At 40.7% G+C, this 23,098-nt stretch overlaps 2 protein-coding genes across 2 annotated transcripts in view; one reads left to right on the top strand and one right to left on the bottom strand.

Moving 5' to 3' along the window:
* Positions 1-23,098, bottom strand: part of dock2-like (dedicator of cytokinesis protein 2) — a 92,773-nt gene that overhangs the window by 30,764 nt on the left and 38,911 nt on the right. The window contains exons 25-26 of the mRNA XM_072439707.1: positions 21,773-21,915; positions 19,426-19,521 (exon numbers count right to left, since the gene is read on the bottom strand). Coding sequence (XP_072295808.1) covers positions 19,426-19,521; positions 21,773-21,915 — 239 coding nt within the window. The remainder of the gene's footprint in view (positions 1-19,425; positions 19,522-21,772; positions 21,916-23,098) is intronic.
* insyn2b (inhibitory synaptic factor family member 2B) lies at positions 1,512-18,717 on the top strand. The gene is made up of 4 exons (XM_072439706.1): positions 1,512-1,680; positions 10,668-12,448; positions 14,802-14,876; positions 17,756-18,717. The coding sequence occupies exons 2-4, from the start codon at positions 10,971-10,973 to the stop codon at positions 17,934-17,936; spliced, it is 1,734 nt and encodes a 577-aa protein (XP_072295807.1). The 5' UTR covers positions 1,512-1,680; positions 10,668-10,970; the 3' UTR covers positions 17,937-18,717.

The following is a 23,098-nucleotide window of genomic DNA, read 5'->3' on the forward strand; positions in this document are numbered from 1 at the left end:
GTGTGTGTGTGTGTGTATGTGTGTGTGTGTGTGTGTGTGTGTGTGTGCGTCTGCTTGTGTCCTGGCTTAGCTCCCAGGAGTAAAGACTTCTGTGCTGCCAAAGCAGCACAGAAGTTGGGTCTACTGCCATGCCAGGGTCAGTGCTGACACGCACAGCAGCCTGGGTATGTATAGGAGCCTAAGGATGATAAAAAATACTGCCATATTCCAAAACAACAAGATATAAAAGTGCTCAATAACACTTGGCCCCTCCAGGTGGGTGGGGAGTCCTTTCCTCAAGTAGAGGAGTTGACGTATCTCAGGGTTTTGAGTGAAGAAGGAGCTGAGTCGAAAGGCAAAGCTCTCAATTTACCGGTCAATCTACAGTCCTACCCTCACCTATGGTCATGAGCTTTGGGTAATGACCGAAAGGACAAGATTGCGTATACAAGCGGTCGAAATGAGTTTCCTCTGCAGGATGGCTGGGTGCTCCCTTAGAGCTGGGGCGAGGAGCTCAATCATACGGGGGGGGGGCTCAGAGTAGAGCCACTGCTCCTTCCACATCATGAGGAGCCAGCTGAGGTGGCTTGGGCTTCTGTTTCGGGCGGAGGACTCGAGGAAGACACGCTGGAGGGACATTGTCTCTTGGCTGGCCTGGAGGAGCCCCGAGGAGCCGGGGGAAGTGTGTCCACTTAGACTGATGCCTCCGTCTAGTCTAGACTTTTATTTGAAGAATGTTGTGTTCAGAGCTCTGTTATGTTATGTATAAAATACTATTAGAAATACTATGGGGGAAAAATGCTCTTCAACATTCGACTTGAGAGACAGAATTTTTGGACAATTGATAAAATGTGTTTCTTTGTTATTTTTCCTCATATTTGTCTGTGTAGCTTTTGGATACAACTTTATAATAACTACACATTTAATTGGCCTTAACAAAGAATGAACAAATAATTCATAATGAACAATGATTCAGACTTAGTGACTACTTAATGAAGGTTAAGGTTAGGGATAGGGTTAAGAGTTAGATTACTAAGCCTGAATCATTTTTAATAAACTAGAAGACTGAATTAAGTCTTTGTTCATGCTTTACTAAGGCAGGAATAAGTGTAGTTATTATAAAGAGTTGCTCAAATTACCTTCATATAGCATTATTATTCTTTATATTATTTAGCAGTTGCAGAGCTTTATATTAGTTATTAGACTCTTTCACTTTGTGCGTTGACAGGACAAAGTGTAATTTCTCACCACTGACTCTTTACGACACAGAAAAGCTTGTGGTTGCTTGGTTATGGCCAGATGCCCTTCCACTTAATTTATCCGACTTTGGAACTGGCAAGATAAAATATCACCGGCAATTCCTCACTTCTCACAACACAACATGTGTTCAAGCTCTCTGAATAGTAAACAGGTGATACCTCGAGAAGACTGCAGTGGCTGGAAACAGAGAGAGAGATGGAGATGGGCGAGCGATATGGAGAGAGAGTGAGAGCGAGTTAGAGAGTTAGGGAGGATAGCGAGGTGGGGGGGGGGAGGACAGAGGATCAGTACGCTCAGTGAGGATACAGGAATCAGCAGCAACAGAACGCGACCGAGAAATACTGGGAGAGTTCACTGGTGACTGGAGGATTATCTGACAGCGCACTATGACACAGAGTGAACGGACGAAGTGAGCGGCGTGCCGAGGAGATGAGAATCAAGGTAAGTGAACTAGGACCACGGAGAGGGATGAAGGACACTTGTTAAGCAATACAAAGTGCACATCTTGAAAGTGCAGGAGAGGTCTTTGTTCAAAGGTTTTCAGTTTCAGAGATGTTTGACTAATTCCTACTCAGTTGTGTTTCAAGGCTCAAGCTCATTCAACATTTAAAAGCTTAAGAGCGATTGAGAATTGGCAAACAGAAGACGGGAGTGCTATAATTGTCCAAATCCTTAGGGCTTAATCTCCGGACCACACAGGACAAGGTGTTCAATACTTCATCCCCCCCTTATCAACAAAAGCCAGAGTTGTATCGTCTTTTATCTTCTGTTCACTTTAGTTCAAATTGAAATAGAAACACATGGATATAGCAGCAGACGTGTTCAGATGTCGTCAGGGATCTATACACTTGTGTTTGTGTGGCCACATTAATGGTGAGTAATCCAGCCCATCTGTCAGATGGGGATTTGCATCAGAAGAATGCATTCAAAAACGTAAGCCAGCGTTTGCGTTAAGGTCACATTTATGAAGTTTTTAACGGGCTTTCTCCGTGTGCGTGAGCCTAGGTGTGTGTGTGTGTGTGCGCAGAAGCCAAATCTGTACTTGAAGCCTACAAAGCAATTGTCCAAACGTCGAGTGTCGCTTTAATATGGGATTATATTGCAATAACCCTTCTCTTATACACTAATGCTGCCTCTGTGCCTCTGTGCCTCTGTGTGTGTGGGGTATTTGTGGCACTGTGGGGACATGGATCTGTTTGCACTGGACTATAGCAAATAATAGAATGAAAGAAAGGTGGGTTTGTTTCATAATTAGGTTGGTGCTAGTTAATAATACAGCCTACTCTTTTCATGGGATTGTTTTTCCAGTCTTTAAGAAATACATTTAATGCCGACAATTTGCTGCATGTCATTTCCCAGTCTCATCCCCATTTCACGGTGCACTCTCCTGTCGAATAAAGTCACAAAAATGCCTTTACATTTAGATTTACAGAGAACCTATATGAAACTGACTGTATAATAGGCAACTAGGCCATAATAGTCATAAGTATCAGAAGTCAGGCGTAAATAAAAGCAATCAGTTGCAGAAAGAAATGTAATTCTCTAGTTACTCAAGTTATGTTTTTCAATATCCGCTGACGTCACTGTAAAAAAGATGCACAAGTGTTCATGCTTGAAAGAAGAGGCACTTGTCCCTTTGGAATCTGTTTACAGACCAGTGCACCAGTGAAAACAGTGAAAAGACATTTTCAGTGAAGCACAATTTCAACCCACTTTTACTGGCTCATTTTCAATTTCAATGTCAAACTTCTTCGCGACCCCCATAATAAAATGTTTTGGGATTTGTGACCCCCAAACACACAAACAAGGCTATTTGCAAAAATGATGAAGTAGCCTTATTTCTAATGTTTGATTTGTTTAAGACTATTTTATTAAATTCATCTGATGACCCCCTTGAAATAATGAACCACTGCCCTTGACAACTCTTGCTTCTGGTTGGATGTCGGCCATTGTGTTCAGCTAAAACAAAAATAAAAAATTGTTTCAGAGCCAAAATCATTTTCACTTGTAATGAAATTCTTGCAGACTGAGTAAGGTCTCCCTGAAGAGCAAAACACTAAAAAGTTTCTAACAGTAACAATATCCAACACAAATTAGTGCAAGGTGTTTCTGGTGGTTCAAGTTCCAAAAATATATTGTCAGTGTCAAATGTGATGACAAGTTTACAGAAGGTTACATAAGGCTGCGATCAATCAATCAGTGTATAACAGATTACAGCGCAAAGACATCATGGGCAGAGATTTACTGTGAAATTAAACAGGGTTAAAATATATCTAAAAATCACCCACGCCATTAAGTGCAGATACCATACCAAGCCATGCAAATTAGAGACCTGGGAAACCTAATTATTCCGAGGCAGTGATGTTGAATGCACCCTTAAATGTCAGATGATGGAGCGCCGTAAGTGGGTGACATGGACACACAGGCGCTTCAGTGGAAATCGTCGGGTGTCTGTGTGCCACTGTCACTTCGAGCCGCATCTCCAGACACGCCGTGAACACGCGACATCGCACCGACGAGATGAGGTGAAAGACAAAAGGACTGGAAGTCAAGAGGGCGCAGAGATGGATGTGCAGGAGGACAGGAGCCGTGCATGCGGGTAACGCCAGGGAGAGGGGTGCGAGGATGACAGATAGATTGGGGGGTTAATGATGGAGAGATTGGAGTTGGGGTGCAGACAGGATGAGTAATATGGCATTAGACGAGAGATATGGGGAGATTCAGAAGATCAGGGCGGGTAAAGAGAGGAAGGATAAAGAGGTGACAGGAGGAAAGTCTACAGTGAAAAGGCACCGCACACGAGGCCGGTGTAACGGGCGATCTTCTATGTGTAATCAATGAAAAACATCATGTGGCTACTTCATTCCAGTATTAGTGTAATGTTGTGTGAATCTGATGCATTTTGCGGAGGCAGTGGCTGAGTGTTTGCCCACAAACCCAAAGGCCGCTGGTTCAATTATACTTCATGACTCATCTACACAATAGATGTAGGATCCACAGATGCTGGTTTTATTTTGATTTTGTTTAAATTAGAGCCATGTTTTTGTCCTGTATTTCTGGCTGGTAACAAGAATCTTCTATAAAATCATAGCAATACAAGTTTGGTTTATTTTGGTAACGTCCTCAAATGGAAAAACAAAGCTCCAACAAACACTGGAAAAGGTTGTATAACCAATCCAACATGTTAAAGTCATGTCACTGACAGTGCTGCAATATAAAGACAAGCATCTAGAAGGCAGGTCTGCAAAGGCATGGTGACCCAAAAGCTCTGACCAAAATAACCTGTTCCTAAACCTAACCTTGGCATTTAACCTGATGAAAAAATGTATTGTAAAAAAATAAATAAACATTTGTTTATCGCCACCGAAGTGAAGAGGCGTGTGGCAGAACTGAGCTGTGGAAAACATGCTTCTGGGAGACTAAAGGTGCATTTTATACCATTTCTGGAGAAGGGTTTGTCACCTGCTTGTGTCCATGGAGATGTTGTTGCTCCACAATACAGCAGTAAACTTATCTATCTCCATGGAGACAAGCAAGTGACGCCAGGTTACAGGACGGATCAGTGCAGTGGCAACCGCGCTCTGTGGGAATGTGGGAAAGGATTATTATTTTTTGCAATAAAGATGCAGTATAGAGATTTATTTATTTAATGCCATAATGTGGAACATTTGATGCAAAGCAATGACATGTCCATGGAGACAAAGCAAGTGGCATATTCTTCACCAGAAGAGTAAAATACTTTTAAATGTGACAGTATCTGTTTGATGTGTAGATCACTGTTTAATCCAAGAGCGAGTTTAGGACCCAGTGCTGTTATAGTTCAGTCCTGGTTTAGTCCTGGTTTAGTTCTTAGTTTGGTCTTCCTTTCCTGTGTCAAAACTAAACACGTATACAACTGCAAAACACTATTATTATTGTCTAACTTTACCATTGAATATTGATCTCAAACACAAAACAAATCGATTAAGTGGGCACATTTATTATTATTTTTTTGTAACTACTTTTTTTCACAACCATTTGAAATATTATGTTGTTGTTAGAGTCTTTTCCCAACAACAAAACAGGCATTTGGTTGGGTTTGAACAAAAAAGCCAAATCAAACTGCTTTAAGTTTACTTTTACCTATTGAACCGTTGCTATTAGACCAGTTGTGTGTTCATGGTAAAGCAATAACCCAGCAGCAAACAATATCATTCTTACCAGCAGCTTTGTAATTATGAAAACTACAATTGTGTACAATATCCCTCAAGGTATTGACAAAAAAGCCAGTATATAGCCAAAAGCTATAATTCTTTATTAAAGCCTTGACAGAAAACAGGTGCAAACAGAACGTTAAATTGAATTTGAATACATTGCTCACTCACTGCACCTTTCAGCCACATAATAAATATATATTCTCATAAAAAATACAGCCCAATAGTGAAACAGCAGCCTCACAGATAGCCCTAACTATTGTTGGGGAGACTGTAAGGTCTTTACTATCAGTACTGGCACAGCTGTCTCTAACAAAGCTTCAGTGAGAAAATTGAATTATGTCAGAAAGAATAAGATGTTTGTTATTAGTGGCTTTTAGGGGAAAATCAGTGCCGGAAAAGACAGGAACCTTTATAACACACATCAAAACAAAGTAAAGCAGGTTTAATTGTTCTTACAAACATAACTTAATTAATTCTCTGACTTTATACAGTATTAGGGGCAAAAGTAAGAGTACAATTGATCTCTATCTGCATTGCAGCAGACAAGCCCTGGCTGGTTCTAATGAGGAAATCACTACAATTGTTGACTAAAAGACCCCAAAGAATTCCAACTACACATACTTGGTTTAAAAGATTTATAGATATTGGATTTGGAAATTCTGCTGACGAGCGTGTTCTCAGATTTGATTCGGTTCATTCAGTTACAGCAGTTAAGTCAAGGCTGTAATGAACACATCACTCCATATTTTAACAGATCAGTGAAGTCCTTTTGATAAAATGAAGGGCTTCACTCCCATCAAATCACTCCTTCCTGTTTTAGTAGATCCTAAAAGAGTTCAAATAAGATGGAACCTATAGCATTTCCATTTGGTTAGCAACAAACAATGCAGCAAATTTCACAATGTCAATTATAGTCGGTATGCATCAGTTGTATTATTCTAATTAACACAAAACACATTCTGTTCATGAACTCAATATTGAGCCTTATTAACGTAGTAAATTATGATCACAACGAAACACAATTGCTACCAATGTTGAAACAGGCCTCAGAGACACCCAAGTTGTATAAATGACTATTATCCAGTGTGCAGTGAATGGCGGTCTCCACGGGCTCATAATGTGACAGTTTATTTTACTCTGGTGGTAAGGAGGCAGGTGATAGTCAGGGGAAGTCGAGAGATTACGGCGCAGCAAAGCGACCCCTGCTAAACTCCTTCACACTCGGACAGAAAAATGATCTTCACCTTGAAACGACAGCGACGCGACTCACTGGAGCATCAGGTGCTCTTTTACCAGTCCAAAGACATGGTGCCCACTCCTCCACACAGCCACAAAATTGGACCCACTGTCAGCCCGTGTAGATAATCCTCTGAAATCCCTGACTCACCGACTGGTAAATTAAATGTACTGCATGTGTAAACCAACTTAATGAAGAGCTGCACCTGATGGGAACTGATATACGTGTCAGTGTATTTTTGTACTATCCCTAGTCTAATGAAAAAAATATTCAAAAACAAATATAAATAAAAGGGGGAGTTGTAGTTTGGCATTTCAGAAGGGATCAATAAAGAGAGACCGGTTAATACTGTAGACCACAGAGAAGATTTGACTTTGTAAGGTGTCCAGAGAAGTAGAGTTAAGCTGTTAAAGACAAATCAATATTTGATGGTTCAATATACTGTACAATTATTTACAAACGCCCAGTATTTGCAGTACTTGCAGAAGGCCAAGAACATGTTCTTCTGGAGGCTAATACTTCCCGATGATTGATCTAATCTGCCTGTCAATCACTTATGAGCATGATGGACGTGGACCAATAGTATCTAACATAGTGCCATTTAAACAGCACTGAAACAAAATATGACGATATCCCAAAAATATATATATATATATATATATATATATATATATATATATATATATATGTGTTATTTTGCACCAGGACAGCCTTTCCTTCTTCAGATAATTACTGTGAATGAATCCATCGGTCACCCACTTTCCTGTAAAAGCCTGTGAAACGCTTATGGAGATCACAGCGTGTGACAACAGCTGCCAGCAAACCACGTTGTCTGTCTGATGCTTCCTTAATAATAACCGACTCACTAAGACATTGAAAAGTAGTGTTTTTACATCACGCCGTGGCGCGACTTTAATCTGCCTGCCTTCCTTTTATGAATCCCCCTTATGACTCCGTATATTCCACCTTCTGCTCTGAGCTTCTTTATTATACCCAAAAGCACAGCACCACCTCTTTCCCCTCCTCGCTTGTTTTCGCACAAGCACAGAGTCATGTGACGTGGGCGTCTGTCTACGATTAAATATAGGGACCAAGGGGGAACGCGAGAGAAAGCTAAATCAAAAACGCACATGACAGCGAGCGATGGGGGAGGTGTGAGAACAAACAGTGGCCAAGATGAAAGAGTGACAGGTCGGAAGCCATATTTGATGACAAAGCAGAGGGAACGCATACGTAATAAATAACAAGGTTACTATTTATGTTGTGTCTGGGAACTTTAGAGGTGACTGGGGCGTTTTGAAGGAGCTGCAAAGACAGAGAGGGGAGGACTTAGCAGGACAGTGCAAGTCTGGTGGGTGGATAAAATGAGCTGTGGTAAAATTACCTCCAATTGACTTGAATTGAATTCCCAAAGCGCAACAAAAAAAAGCTCTCTCTAACACGTACCTACTGTAACATATGCATGGACATCTGTAGCCCGCTCGGCAAAAGCTGTTCCCAAGAAAATATCAAGACCATCGGCACTTTCTTTCAACAAACAACCTGCTCCTGTGCACACTTTATTTACCAGTTGGAGCCAAATTGTAGGAAACATGAGTGGGAGGATGAGTTTGTTAGTTCTGAGAAGTGTTAAGTCACCACTTGTCTGGTCCAACTCGTGCTCACGTCCTCAGCGTTTGACGTCAAAGTCACTAAAGACGGTTCCGAGAATGGTTGTGTTGAGTCATTAGAAAATCAAGTGGGAGTACAACCAAATAAACGTTATTCTCCAGAAGGGAATTATTACCGGTATCCAGGCCTGAGTCACTCATAAAGGCGAGTTAGAACCAGTGACAGTTAGACAATAACATAAAATGAGAAATTCAAGAATGTCAAAAAGAGTATGAATATCTTTGAATTTGTCACATTTAGTACTTTTTATGAAGGGCTGGGACATTAGTTTGTATCAAATTATGGGGGAGTACATTTCTATTTTTAATTAAAACATAAAAGCTGGAACTAAATTAAGCATGGAGAATAAAAAGCGCCTAAGGTTCAGTATTATGTTCTTCTCGGTTATGACAAATATAAGAATATACCAATAAAAATTATTTCTCTCTCTCTCTTTTAAATAAGTGTAACCAGAGTAAAAAGCTATCCATCAAGAGTGTAACAATTGCTGTGAAGCATAATGTATGTCACTCAAAAATGGCTTGGCAAAGGTCAAAATGGGCCCTGGAGTGAATCACAGTAATCCTGACGCTCATTCCGAAAACATATGAACCCTTTGGAGCCGCGGCAGGCCCCTGACAGTCAGTATTAACACCTGTCGACAGTGGGAGCGCTCCATGTTGACAGGAAGTACCGCAGTACCAATCCGCCATGTGAAGACTTCTTAATGCATCTCAAACTCGTCTTGAAGCAGCCAAATAATCCAGGCTGTATTTCCCTTGACCTCCTTCAGAGAAATGAGCTCCTCACCAGCTGGGACCAACAAATGTTTTCTCTTTCTTTGTGCATTCATTAATCTGTAACAAGAAACCACAATTTATGACATCTTGTGCTACTCAGTATCACATCAAACTATCATCGTATAGATTATAGGTAATCATTGTATAGAGAGAAATAAACTCAAAAGATGAGCTGGTATGACATTAAATATAAAGTTAGATTATGCACATAGTATGTTTAAAGGAAATTGTTACGTGTTTGCATATCGATCATGCAAATTACAACACATATAAGCAGCAGTAACACATAATTTTGTCAATAGCAATCTTGACTGTAGAGAAAGGTGTCTTCTGCATTTGACCCATTCTTCAATGTTATTGGGTCAACCAGTGGGTGACCTTAGTGCAGCACCTTGGGATCCATCTCCTGATCTCAAACTAGTCTCTGTCAGGACCAGTGTTGTGCCTGAACACGTTCATAATCTTGGTGAATGTGAACTGAACGTACTGTATTACTGCCGACGAACGATAGTGGTGTCAGATTTCTAGAGACTTTCAGGTAAAAAACATATCGTTATGACACTAATTTTGCGTATAGCACCGCGCTGCGCATGCGCTTCAAAACAAAAAGCAGAATGGACGCGACAGCAACAGAGCAGCAGGAGTCGCCATACGACCAGTTATGTGAGTTTTATGATAAGATCGGTGAGGATGGGAACAATCTAACATTTCTGTGCAAACTTTGCACAGCAAGTTTTTGAGAATATACTGTGGGGTTGAAAGCTGCAACTGCTGCTAGTGTGGACTGAATGGACAGCAACAAATAGGGGAAGGCTGTTGCTTCAATATGAATGTAAATCCTGGGTAAGGATTCAAAATTGGATATGAAGATAAAATCTGACACAGCCTTAAACTAATACAATAATTGCTGCCTGTGGTTGTTTATGGGCTGTGGAAATAATTTATATAGCATAATATGGAAAAAAACCTGTACTAGTTAATTTCTTGAAGCTGTGAACTTGGTTCATAATTTTGAATTATGAACTATGAACTGAACTAGTTCATGTAGAAAATGAACTTTCCCAACACTGGTCAGGACCACCCAAGATGGATGATTGAAAGTTGTTACAACTCGTAATGTCTTCGATGAATAGCATTAACAATGAAATCAATTCAACAACATGCACAAAAATAAATACATATGTTAAAGCAAATTGAATAAATAAGATATTCAGCAGGGAAAGTGTTAGAGGTAAACATTTAGCACTAATGTGGCCCATAGTGTTTACTCAGAAGCTCACAACATTATCCTCCAACTCCACAGCTCGTTCTAGAGAAAAGCTGGACAGGATTTAGAGTATTGCCTCTCTAACTCCTACCAACATGCTGATGCAATAAGAGGTTGATAGAGTTCTATTGATCTTTTCAATCCGCGCATTCAGTCGAGGCAGAAGCCATAATATGGAGCTTAGAGTGTGTAATGTCTATGTCAAGTTGCCAATCTGACCATTATGCGCTCACCTTCTTCCTCGATTCACTCATTTATTGGCTTTTCTTTTTTTCCAGGTCAAACCTTAAACTCATGGACCCCCCATACATTATGTGTGGTCTGTTTGAAATTGAAAAACAAAGAAATTCCCAAGCACCAGTCAGTAAGAGTCATCGGTGTTTCACTCAATCAGTAGGAAGTCTTTAATGAAGACTATTGGATTGTCGGATACTGAACAGTCTCCTGGTTTTACAAACAGCTGCATTCACTTTTGGTGTGTGCGATTTCTCCGGATATAACTGGGCTCACCCTGGCTGATGGCATCATATGTCGTCCTCTCCTTCAGCTCCTCAGGGGGCTAGGAGCCCCCACAGGGCACTATGGGTAGGAGGGTCACAGACTCTACAAATCCAGTGCCTGCTCTGGGAGTTCCTCTGGCTGGGGGGAGATGGGGTCCACTGTGCAATGTTGGAGTGCAGACTTCTCCAGGACTAAGACTTCTCCGCTCAATCAAACGAAACAGCAGACAGCCCTCCACCTCACAACAGTCACTGTCCAAATCAACAGAAAAAACAACACAAGTGGAGACAGCTGCCATCCCCATTGACAACAACACTCTACCAATATCCAAGGAAACGTCACAGAATGAAATCAACAGCTTGACACAAGACGACATGGGGTCACAGGGCTCAGGCAGTGGTATTTACTGCCAGATCAGAACTATACAGAGTAATCCCAAGGACGGACGAGGTAAAAAGACTGCCCGCTATGCAAATGGAAGCGTGGTTACTTCGGACGCTGTGGGTGGGGTGTGCAGTGAGAGCACAGAGGGCAAAGAGCCAAACAGAGAGAGGAGAAGAGTCCAGTCCCTCCGCGGCGAGGGCCATCGCTCTGTGCTTAAAACAACCAGCGTCGGCACCACTGTCCACGCCACTCCTCCCCGCCCCTGTCGCGTCATGGCCTCGACCTCGGCCTCGTCCCCGTCCCACATGTGTGGGACATGTGGGAGGAGACGGTCACAGATTACACAGTGTACTGGGGCATGTCGCAGACGGCCTGCCGATCAAATCACCGCCAGCCAAACTTTACCTAATCCTGCTCGAAAACAGTCCATGCCCGCCCACCAGCCCCGAAAAGACTCATCCACTGTGGACATCCAAACCAGTACCAAAATCCCACATGTTGCAAAGTCCCACACATTTGTGAAGCCCAGCCAAATACCACAGCTGTCCCACACTATACCAAAAACACAGAGGTCACAGTCAAAACACTCTCTGAACAAAACAAATCAGTCAACTAAGCAGCCACGGCCAATGTCCGCGGACTTCAATCAATACAAGGACTCTGCCACACAGACAATAGAGACACATGGCAACAGCATAGAGCAAATAACACCTGCAGAAGGGGCGAAAGAAACCCACAAGGAGGACTTGGTGAAAATAGATCAAACACAAGCACATGCATCACTCCTTAATAATACAAATCCTCCAGTCTGTTCCAACCTCACGAAATCCAGCAGCACCCCGCCTCTTCCCCCTAAGGCCAGCTCCAAGCCCTCCACACCAATACTGCAAACCAAACATCTGGCTAAAGACTGCTCAGATAACAAACAAAAGGATTATACAAAACAGAAAAGTAAATCATTTGAGGATCATGTCCTGCCTTGTACGACCCATCTGAAAGCACAATGTAATGGGGCTCCGGGGGGACTGTTCGGGGCCCACGTGGGACATGGACCGCGGGCGCTAGAGGGACAGCTTCATACTGTGGAAGAGAACCTACAATCCAACCATGAGAAGATCAAGGTTCTTCTCAACGTCATTCAAGACCTGGAGAAAAGCAAGGCACTTAGCGAAGGGTAAGAAACTGTGATTCTTTTGAATATATGTTTTGACAAATCAACAAATGTTATAAAGGAACATAATAATGGTATGGGGAACTAAGACACACATTTTTTTTTAATGTTTAGCATAGTTTAAGCAATAAAAAGGTAAACTGTTTTATTATCTACAACACATTGTTTCCATCATGTTCTCTTTAGTTAATTTAAGACCCATAATATACCTTATTTGAATATATTTATTTGGTAACTCTTCAATGTAAAACTCCTTAGTTGACTATTTATATAGTTTATATATGTATTAAACATACCTGTAAATACAATATGTGTTAATAGAAATCGATAAGCTGGTAACTATTTCCATAGCCGAATGATAAATGCTTGTAAATGCCTTATGAGTGCATATTAAGCTCTTATAAATAGTTAAAGGTGGTATGGACGATTTTTTTCAGCAAATTTTTTATCATATTTCCTCGTGGCGTGGATAAATCATTTGTCCTGCCACGTATCAATCATAAAACACACCTATCGCTCACCTGCAGCCGCCTGCGGGTCGTGCCTACGTTTCCGCGTGCCTAAGCGCATGGATCTATCATAATATAGTTCCCTCAGTGTACGGGGCAAAATGGAGACGGAGAAAGACAGTTCGAGCTGACGCAGAAGTGGACTGAAATCTACGGGAGACGAGCGATGCGATGCGCTCCGTTGCGCTAATAAACAAACGCACATGTGTGTTGTATCGGTCCGCACGGGGGAGTGCGCATGCGCACTTCCGCCTGCGTTCTCAAATCGCCGAAAAATCGTCCATACCGCCTTTAACAAAGGAACATAATTTGAAGGTCTTATTATTTATTCTGGGTCATGTGATGCATGCATGTTTCAATGGACTTATCATTATTCAAATAATACTTAGTGATCAGATTTTATTTTTCTTGTCTTATTATGTGATGCAGCCACATTCAGTGTCATTTTGCCAGTTGGGCTCAAAAGAAAAACTTGCTCGCTTAATGTGCAGCTATATAGTGAAAAAAGTGTCATATGTTTTCTTTAAGTTAACCACCAAACTTATTGAGTTGCGGAGATGTTATGTGAAATATAAACTGACAGGCTTTCAAGTCACTGCAATAGATTTAAAATGTCAGATCATTGGAGAATTGCTGCAGTCTGTATTTTCTGAGTGTGAGGTATGTGAGGATGTACCAAACCTGCCTCGCTGTCAAGGCTGCATTTTTCAAAAATCAAGTCTACACCTATGACGTCCCTTCAACATGTAGTAAAGTAATGTCGTCAAAAGTTAAATATACATTTTTTTTAATTCTACTAATTCTACTTCATCCATGCCCTAATGTCTAATCTTTCTTGTCATTGTCTCTATAAACTTTCTTCTTTTTTTGCTCTCAATCAACACCTTTCTCTGCCTCCAGCTTCTCACCCTTTCATCACCTCTGCAATCCCTTCTGATACATTGTTGTAATTCTCTTATCTCTCTTGCTTTCTCTGCCTCAGTTATATCAATATTTCAAACAGATTGTGATTCTCGGCTCACATCCGCCCATTCTCCGATCCCTTGACAGAGCCATGGCACATTTTTTCTTCTTCTCATGAGTATTCATTCTTGGGTCACCTTTGACCTCTGCTGTCAATAGTTAGCCTTTTACCATTTGTGCAAGACTGTGGCCACAATTCACTGCTTTTCTAGTCTCCAGAGCTCTTCTTCCACACAACCCTTATATTTAAACCCCCTCCATTCTATTCAGGGTCAGCACATGGGCCTCACTCTCTGCCAATCTCTTCAGATTACCTTTAAGCAGTATAATTATTTCAGCGGTGCATGACACGGCCTCTCTCCCAAACTGCATGACATCCAGAGCATGGTCTGGTTCTAATGACTGTAGATGATTACTAATGCACTTTACTGTGTTGTACATGCCTTTACGTAATGAGAATGTGTATTCTCAATCCTCAAAGGGTCCAAATAATGTTCTTCATTATCATGGGTTTTAGCTAATGCTTTTAAAACACACACTTGCAGTGGACCCTTTTTGCTTGTTCAGGGTAAATACTAGACAGTTAGACTTTCAGTGTAATTCAGTTGTGGTTCATTTTTACAGTCATGAATCAACCCCTCAGTCCAGCACAAAAGGGGCTACAAAAATATCTTGACTAAATGATCCATTTAATGACAATGCAGTCAGAATGAGCTTAGTTTGGAACACTTCTGAGCTGACATTTATATGTCAATATGTTTGATAATGTCATCTTACTCTCTGAACATAAGTTAGTGAGATTTGATGCATTGTTTGGCCAAAGTAAATAACATGTTGCTAATAACAATTGTTGGATGCCTGACTAACACGTGTTCTATCTACAGTCGAACCTCATACAGAACTGGTCAAGATATAAACAACTGCCCCACCTGTCAAAAGACGGCATGCATCATCTACAGGTAAATCATGTTTCATCACCCATATTTTGTAGACAGTCAATAACAAATGATCAGAAGGCATGTCAAATCAGTTTCTAGGTCAGAGCAGACTTAAATGTCGTTTTCCTTGCCCTAATCAGATCGACAGAGAACAAAAGTTAACGAACCAATACAATTCCAGATTTATTCATCCTATCATCAATATTAAAGTCTTTTCAAGAAACCTATTTACACATAACACAATGCGGTTGCACACACAACTACACCAGCTCTAAATGTGTGTGTGTGTGTGTGTGTGTGTGTGTGTGTGCGTGTGTGTGTGTGTGTGTGTGTGTGTGCGTGTGTGTGTGACCTAAATAAGTAATTGCATTCACAGATCTTCGGCTGAGCAGCATCTTCACGTCCTGATTGTATACTCTACTTTAATCCTCTTGGCATCTTAGTGTTTTTATCATGAAAATCATCTTTTCGTCTGACAGCAATTGTCCCATGAGTCCTGTTCTAACATTAACAATGTGCTGCTCTTGCAAGTTGTACTAATAAAAACACAGACAAAATCAAATAATGTGTCTGTAGAGATACCGGCTTGGTTCCAGAGAATGAGCTGTAATTGTACAACCTGTGAATTCTACGTCGTCTCATATGTAAATGTCTCGTCAAACTATGCAATCTCACAATGTTATTCTCTGAATCCCAATTAACACAGCGGGGATCCAAACATCTGTAATATGCACCAAATGGAATCTAGTCTCTGCTTTGTAAGAAACAAGGATCTCTAGATTATATCAACGCAGACAGAAATATTACAATTATAAAAGAAAACAGTTTTATAGAAGCGTGACAACCAACAAAAGAATGTCTCGACTCTATTTTCCCCCTCACACACAATATTAGAACTCATAAAAATGCAAATAAGCATGGGAAACATTTATGCACGGACATGCTCCTTCCCACACAATATATTTCCTGCTTTGTGCATTGTTTACAATCGGACAATTGCCTCACAACTGTTCTTTTACCACAATTCATTACTATTGTATAAGGCACAGAAACCTGGCTTGAAGGGTAAAAGCCGCTAAAGTATGAAGGACGCTGAAAAGCAGAACGTACAGTGTGATGAGGCGTGGCAGCTTGGGGTTGTTGAAGCCGTTGTCGTCACCAATTAATCCGAACAGTGAGAAACAAGCGGCGGGAGACACGCGGCAAGGATCGGGTTGTCACGGCGCTCGCAGACAAGACGCAAATATCAGGAGAGAGAGACATCTAACTTTGTGCAAGCGATAATTAATGCATTTGACAATAGGAAGGTTAGAATTCTTGAGCGTGCACTACAGGCAGGCTATCGCAAAAGAACTGCACCGATCTGAAATGCTTGCAGAAAATGACTAAACCAACAGACTTGTCTCAATCTGTTGTAAATAAGTTACACAAAATTGACATATGGCTCAAACAGTGAGGGGCAAAAATACAGCAAAAACATCCAAAATATACTCAAAAAAGTGCATGAAACTGAGTTAGAGAGAAAACTATATTTATGAGACAGTAAAGGTACTCTAGCGTTATCATTTATTCATGACGAGCATCTTTCCCCTTGTATTCTTTCTCCAAACCGCAGCTTTTACACTCATTTCTCACTCAAATGGCTCTTTGCGGGGAGCCAAGGCTTTTTGTCTCTTATGTCAGAGTATTTCACTCCTGCAGCTCGTTCTTTTGTGTCCCATCCCTTTTTCTAACGGATCTCCGGTCTCTTTTACAACTTTATTTATCATTTCAATTCTCTTCTCCTACAACAAGTGTGCTACCTGTAATGCTTGCATAATATGAGAACATTCGGCAACCAGACAATAACATTACAATTACTGACAGGTGATCATTTTCAATAAAAGCAATAAAAGCCTAAGACGTCTGGGTCAAAAATCCAGCTCAGAAGTGGTCACAACAGGAGAAGGCTTTATAGAAATTTTCGCATTGTTCAAACAGCTAAACTCTGAAACATCGACACAGACAAGAGAATAGAGAAATGTGCAGAAGTCAGCAAGTAAAAACAAAGAAACAAGCACGTGTATAATGAGTACTGAACCCTTGTTAGGAAGGAAAGAGTTGTTTGATCCAAAAGACAGCTCAACAATACTTATTATACAGTATAATGCTTAATTGTAAGAATACAAGTACATTTCATTAGTGGAAAGAAGGAAATCTGGAGGTGGGCGGATCTGTTCCTCTCTTCTTGAGCGGTCACATGGCTCATTAGCTCCAGATGCATTAGCCTTCTGCAGCTCCACCCAGAACATTCCCTCTCCTTTTTGGAAAACATTATATAAGTAGAAGAAATTAAAAGACACTGAAGAAAAGCGCACCTCACAGCCTACTACACTATGACTTGCAGCCATGGACACTTCACAGACATTCTAGGAAAGGACAGAGAGAGAAGGAGAGTATGAAGAGCCTAGGAGGGGCAGCTTTGAAAACATCAGAAGGGCAAAATAATAAAAATAACTCCATTCACTACGTCCCTCTTAGTTCCTCTGCTTTTTTCAATTCTCTCCCTTCTTCCTTCCTGCCCCTCTTTTCCATCTCCTCCCTCCTCATCTTCCAACCCGGCCGCCTGTGATCTGCTGGTGCATGAAGAAGCAAAGGGTCTAAACGTGAAATGAGTGCAAAGTAAAAGCCTGTGTTATCCTAGCCTGTGTGTGCGAGCGTGCTGAGCGTGCGTTTGTGGAAAATAGAAATAATTTCCCTTTGAAAATTGTATATTGCATACGGTTCTCAGTTTAAGGGGTTGTCAGCACCTCATAGCTTCTTTTTTTTTTCAACGCCTCTTTGATAAACACCTCTAGTTCTTTTTCTTTCTTTTTTTTGCTTGTAACATGTGTCTCTTGTTTTTTTGTTTGTTTTTGCAGTGTGGAGCATGATTTTCGGCAGCAAGAAGGACGTTTCCAGGGAGTTATGGAGGCTCTGGAGGGGGAATATGATGTGCCTGTCACCACTCAGACCAAAACGATGCCAGCCTCATCCTCCAGCCGCGCAAGTACCAAGGCAAAAGTCAAGAAACTACGCAAGAAGTGCTTCTGGTGGCTCTAAACATCCACAGTGGAGTGTACGTTGTGCATTGGCTTACTGAGTGCACTGGCTCCCCAAATGAGGAATGATGGACACTGGCAGAGCGTCGGCTGCTGCTACAGTAATTTGCAATCAACAGTGAAATGGAAGCCAGAGCTCAGGTTTTAGGTAACAAGTGCTGACAATTTTGATGAAGCGATGACATTTCTGATGACACCCAGGGAAAATGTTTGTCACCACAGTGAGTGCTTGTCTAGACAGACGGACAGACGTGTCACAGGATTTATGTCAAAATAGACCCACGCATTCAGCTGGGAGTGTGATTTGGGAGAGATAAATAACTTTAAAATCAAGATGTTTACCAAACAACTGCTGTAATGAATGGCATAACTGCCTGAATATGAATGTATTTTCAACAGATTGTCTGAGTAGAATACAAACCATGCTTTTGTTATGGGACTAATGGGTGTAATCATGTTTGGCTGAATGTAATCGCTTCAGAGGGCTGTGCTAAGAGACATTTTCATCTCATCATAGACTGGCTATGTGTCAATATGTTAATTGTGACAGACAGAACTATTCTCATTATTATTGTATATACAATACAAATATAAACAGAAAATAAACACTATGTTACACATACTCTGTTGCACATGAATGTTTCTGTAACATACAGTATGTACCGTACTATTATTAGCCTGTATTCAGGTCATTCATTCTCACAGAAGGCAAAAGAAGCCAGCATTTGTAGAACTCTTCTAGCTAATCATACAGAAATACAGCTTACTGAACTTTGAGTACTTTGACGAGCAAGAAAAGTGTCAATACATGAAAGTGCAACTAGAGTGAATCTCAAAGCATTGGACAATTTAAAGGATATTCTCTGTATCTTTACCCCGGGGGATTCAAAGCTGGCTCTGTGGTCGTCATGGTTCTTAAAGCTTCCTTCTCATGATCAGTCATGTCTCACTTGTGGCAGATGTAGTGGCTAATGTTGCACTTTGATTTTTGATCTTCCATTAGTGTGTCCAATTAAACCAATAGAGCTTTGTGACCTTTTATGTGTGAGGAGTATTTCTGTCTGTGCTGTAGTTCTGTCTTCTACACCTGACGGATCATGTCACTGTGAACAAGTGTGAAGATGTCACATGTTGCTGAGAAGAGGAGAAATCATCACACGTCGGTCCTACAATACCATAGAATATCAGGTGCTCGGGTGAAACAGAAAAGTCTGCATATTTTCAACATTGATTTATACAAACTGTGCAAGCAATGTCCTTTGAGCTTTTCCGGTAGTATTATTACATCACTGCTTTTGCTTAGACCAGAGTTGACATTTTTATAGAATTGCAGTGGGCCACTCCATTAACCTGCTTTTACCTTTCTAAATGGAGCTGAATGAGATAATACATTCATCACAAACTAGTAAAGTGTACATAAAAGGACTGATCTGAAGTGTGATGGTATGAAAAGAGCAAATTAAAGTTGCTGAGGCTGCACTTTTACTCACTATGAGAGCATGTTCTCGCCCCATCGAGATCACGGTCCTGTTGATAATGGTGAGCAAAGAAACCACGATGTCCTGGACGTGCTGAAACGTTTCCCCCTAAAGCACAAGAAAGAGCAGACATCATACAAAGCCACACAATTCTTCTTCTTTCAATTGTCACTAGTACAATTTAAATGTGTTTGGATAAAGTACGGCAATTGTTGTGTACACGCAAAGTAAATACTAAATTCCTCCATATTTCTACTGCCTAAAATTGCTCAACAAGTCAAAATAATTCTTCATTTTTACAACTTTCCTTTAAATGAATGTTCTTTTTGTGTTCAACATGTGGTTTCTCTGTAGCACAATGTTTTCTGTAGCGCTGCAAAGATTGTTCTAAATGGATCTAAAACATGGGGGTTTCATGAGAACAGGGCTGGCAATAAAGAGTTATATATATATTTGTAAAATGTATTGGTTGTCAGCTAATAGGTTTGGTAATAATTTGTTAATATTTGCTTATCAATTCTAAACGTCTGCGTAAAGCCCCATTATGGTTCTTGCAGTCACTGGCCGACACATGAGCTGGTCAATGAGGCCTGCTTCAGTATTACCTTGGGTCATTAATGTGCAGTGCGTGCAGTGAAGCATCTGCTATAAAGACACACCGCTTTACCACAACGGACACCTGTGCATCATTTGAATAATATCCACCAAATTATACATGCCTGTTTGGGTTGTTTAAGCCCTAAAATCTGAGCATATCAATGTGGAAATGAAACATTAGCATAAGCAGGGAGTGACTGAACATGGTCACAGAAAATGTGTTTAAAGGAAGGGGCACTGTGTTAACTTCAAAGTGAATTGGAACTAGATTTTAAGCCAAATGCATGGAGGAATTTTATGCTAAACTTTAGAAAGAGCAGTAAACGCTTATCTGAAGCATTTCACAAGTATTATGTCCTCGTAAAACAATGCATTACATTGTTCCATTAAGAAAATATGCTTCTTAACATTGAGTAGCTGTGAAAATAACAATGTGTAGCACTGAAGGAAAAACATTAATTCTTTCAATATCTACCAACTCAAGTAGAAGCAGATGTTTTATCAGTTTTATGACAAAACAATCTCACAAGAAAAGAGACGTAGGAGAAAAGGTAAAGCCAGGCATGACTGACTTTGAATTTCTGTTATCCTTTCATCACTAAGCACAGTCCTGAGTGCGTGCCAGGGAAAGATGGTTACTTATGCATTCGGTGCAAGCTCTCAAAACCTCCAGTCCATTTGTCTTGATGTCTCAGAACGCATTTCTCTGACGACTTTGGGAAAAATGTGTACTTTGACAACTTTATCACAACCCAGAAAATGAAATAAAGGGAAGTGGATTAAAATGTAATTGCTGCAAAACAAACGTGGTGAATTATTGAGCAGCCAAACTCAAACTGCCCATCTCTTGACTTGTAAAACAACAGAATTCCATGTGTTTTTTTTGTGTGTGTTTTTTTTATTCCAGGTAGTGAAGCTATGTAGAAATAAGTGTCACTCAGGTAATCACTCAATCAAGTCTTTAAGGTCAGAGCTGCAAACCGACTCCCAATTCTAAGCCATCAATTGACCCCACTTTACCTGCTTAGCGTATATTCAATATACTTATGCAGATTTCAGACTCCCAGCTGCATTCACTGCCTCTTCCCGCCTACATATCATTAGGCAGACCCCTTCAAGGACCCTGTGGGCTGTGTATGAATAATTATCCCTGCAGGGTATTGACAAATGTCCAGTTAGCGGTGGTTTGAATTTTAAAATACACGCTATATGTTTATTTCAATTTGTGTTGTGTTGCTGCACACGCCCACAACATCTGTAACATTTGACCATGTGTTTTAGTGATTCTTTCCTTGTCATGTCGCCTGTATGCAGCAGGTAAGCACAAGTCATCTGTAATATTATGGTTTTAATGGCTTACGACGACGTTTGTTTTTCACTGAACTAGCTAGCCAGTCTCTCAAACTATTGCTGTAGCCACATTCAAACATAAGGTGGGTAAAATGTCTTGCACAAGGACACAACAACACAGGAATTGAGCCGATGACCAAAGTGCTCTAACCACTGAGCCACTGCTACCCCATCCCAGTGCATTGCGCTTGAGTTTGGGATGATTAAAATAAAGGTTTGATAAATAATTGTTGGTGATTGAAAAAAAATAGTGATTTTTTTTTTTGAAACTACTATATTTTGATATTTTTTCCGTTTTAAGATGACAAAGACCACCTGATATTGTAATCTGGTGTTTTCCTGCAATATCTTGATCTAGATTAGAAGAAGCTCCTCCACAGTCAGAAGGGCAGACGGTGGAGACATGACTTACTACATTGTCCCTGCTGAGGACTTCCAGGATGTTGTTGAGCAGCTCCAGGCTGTTCCTGCGCTCGTCATGGGGTCCATCAGCCATGCTGGCTAATGCCACACGCAGCTCCCGCAGCATCATGGGAAGTAAAACATCACGGCATTCTGGGAGAAAATATACACACTCCATAAGGATCAAGTTAAGAGTTAAGTCAAGGTACATTTTGTAACTTTATTGGTGGAGGGCCCGCCACCTGCTGGTCTCCATGGAGATGTTATTGCTCTGCCTGGAATGTTCCACAGTATGGCACACACTAAATGTCTATCATCATGAATGACATCAGGCCAAGTTACAGGTCAGATCTGTGTAGATCTGTGTCTCTCTTACCCTCTCTCATTCTTCATCTTTCTCTTGCTCTTTGTCTCTCTCCTTTTTTTTGTTTTTTTTTTGTTTAAATACACTATAGCATAAAACACATACTTTGAATACGTACAACTACAGTAGGTGGTGGTAAATGCACCTTTTCAGTTTGCTACCAACCGCCATAAAAAGTAACACAACAACAACAACAATCAGAAAGTTTTTCAAGTAAAATTTGAGCAATAAAACACCTGGAATGTAATACATACTGTGGCACCAGAAAGGTTACATGGTCCATACGATATAATTAAATCCAATTGAATCCACATTTTGAATTGAACTCAGAACTAACATACGGTATAGATCAATATGCATACATACATGTTCTCAGAAAAAGAGATCAAACTATTGCAAATGCAGGGTCCCAGAGGCTTTTTAATCATTTGGCGCTGCACCTGTGGAGACAGCTGCACCCACAGTGCCATGAATAATGATGGCATGGACCCCTGAAGAAGAAATTCAGCCTGATCCCACAATGGAGTCGTATCAATCAAGTGTCTGCTTACAGTCTCAAACAGGAACACTGCCCGTCAGCCAGGAAGTCAACACATCAATCACTGCAACCTCAAGTTTGGAAATCCATTTTCCTAATGAATCATCGTTACATCTGTTATTAAATGTGTCAGCTATGCAACCATATCTATGGGGAAGAGTAATTAGTGTCAATATATAATTGATGTACAACTATGTATACGTTAATAGATCTGTCGTGTGGTTTCACTACACTATAATAGTTTAATAACATTTAAACTGAATTCATCTGTTTTGTTCTTGGAGCCACTATGCACATTAAACTTCAGTCTCCACCAGGTCACCGATGAAAACAATATAGGTAAAATAATGTTGTGACACAAATTCACACAACTTTAGAATCATTAGAAGTACGTTATGTTGACATTTCTGTAACAAAAACGATAAAAGATACAG

This window comes from Eucyclogobius newberryi, unplaced genomic scaffold (assembly GCF_026437365.1).
Source record: "Eucyclogobius newberryi isolate DKJ021-1_F unplaced genomic scaffold, fEucNew1.0.hap1 SCAF_11, whole genome shotgun sequence".
Classification (NCBI taxonomy): Eukaryota; Metazoa; Chordata; class Actinopteri; order Gobiiformes; family Gobiidae; genus Eucyclogobius; species Eucyclogobius newberryi.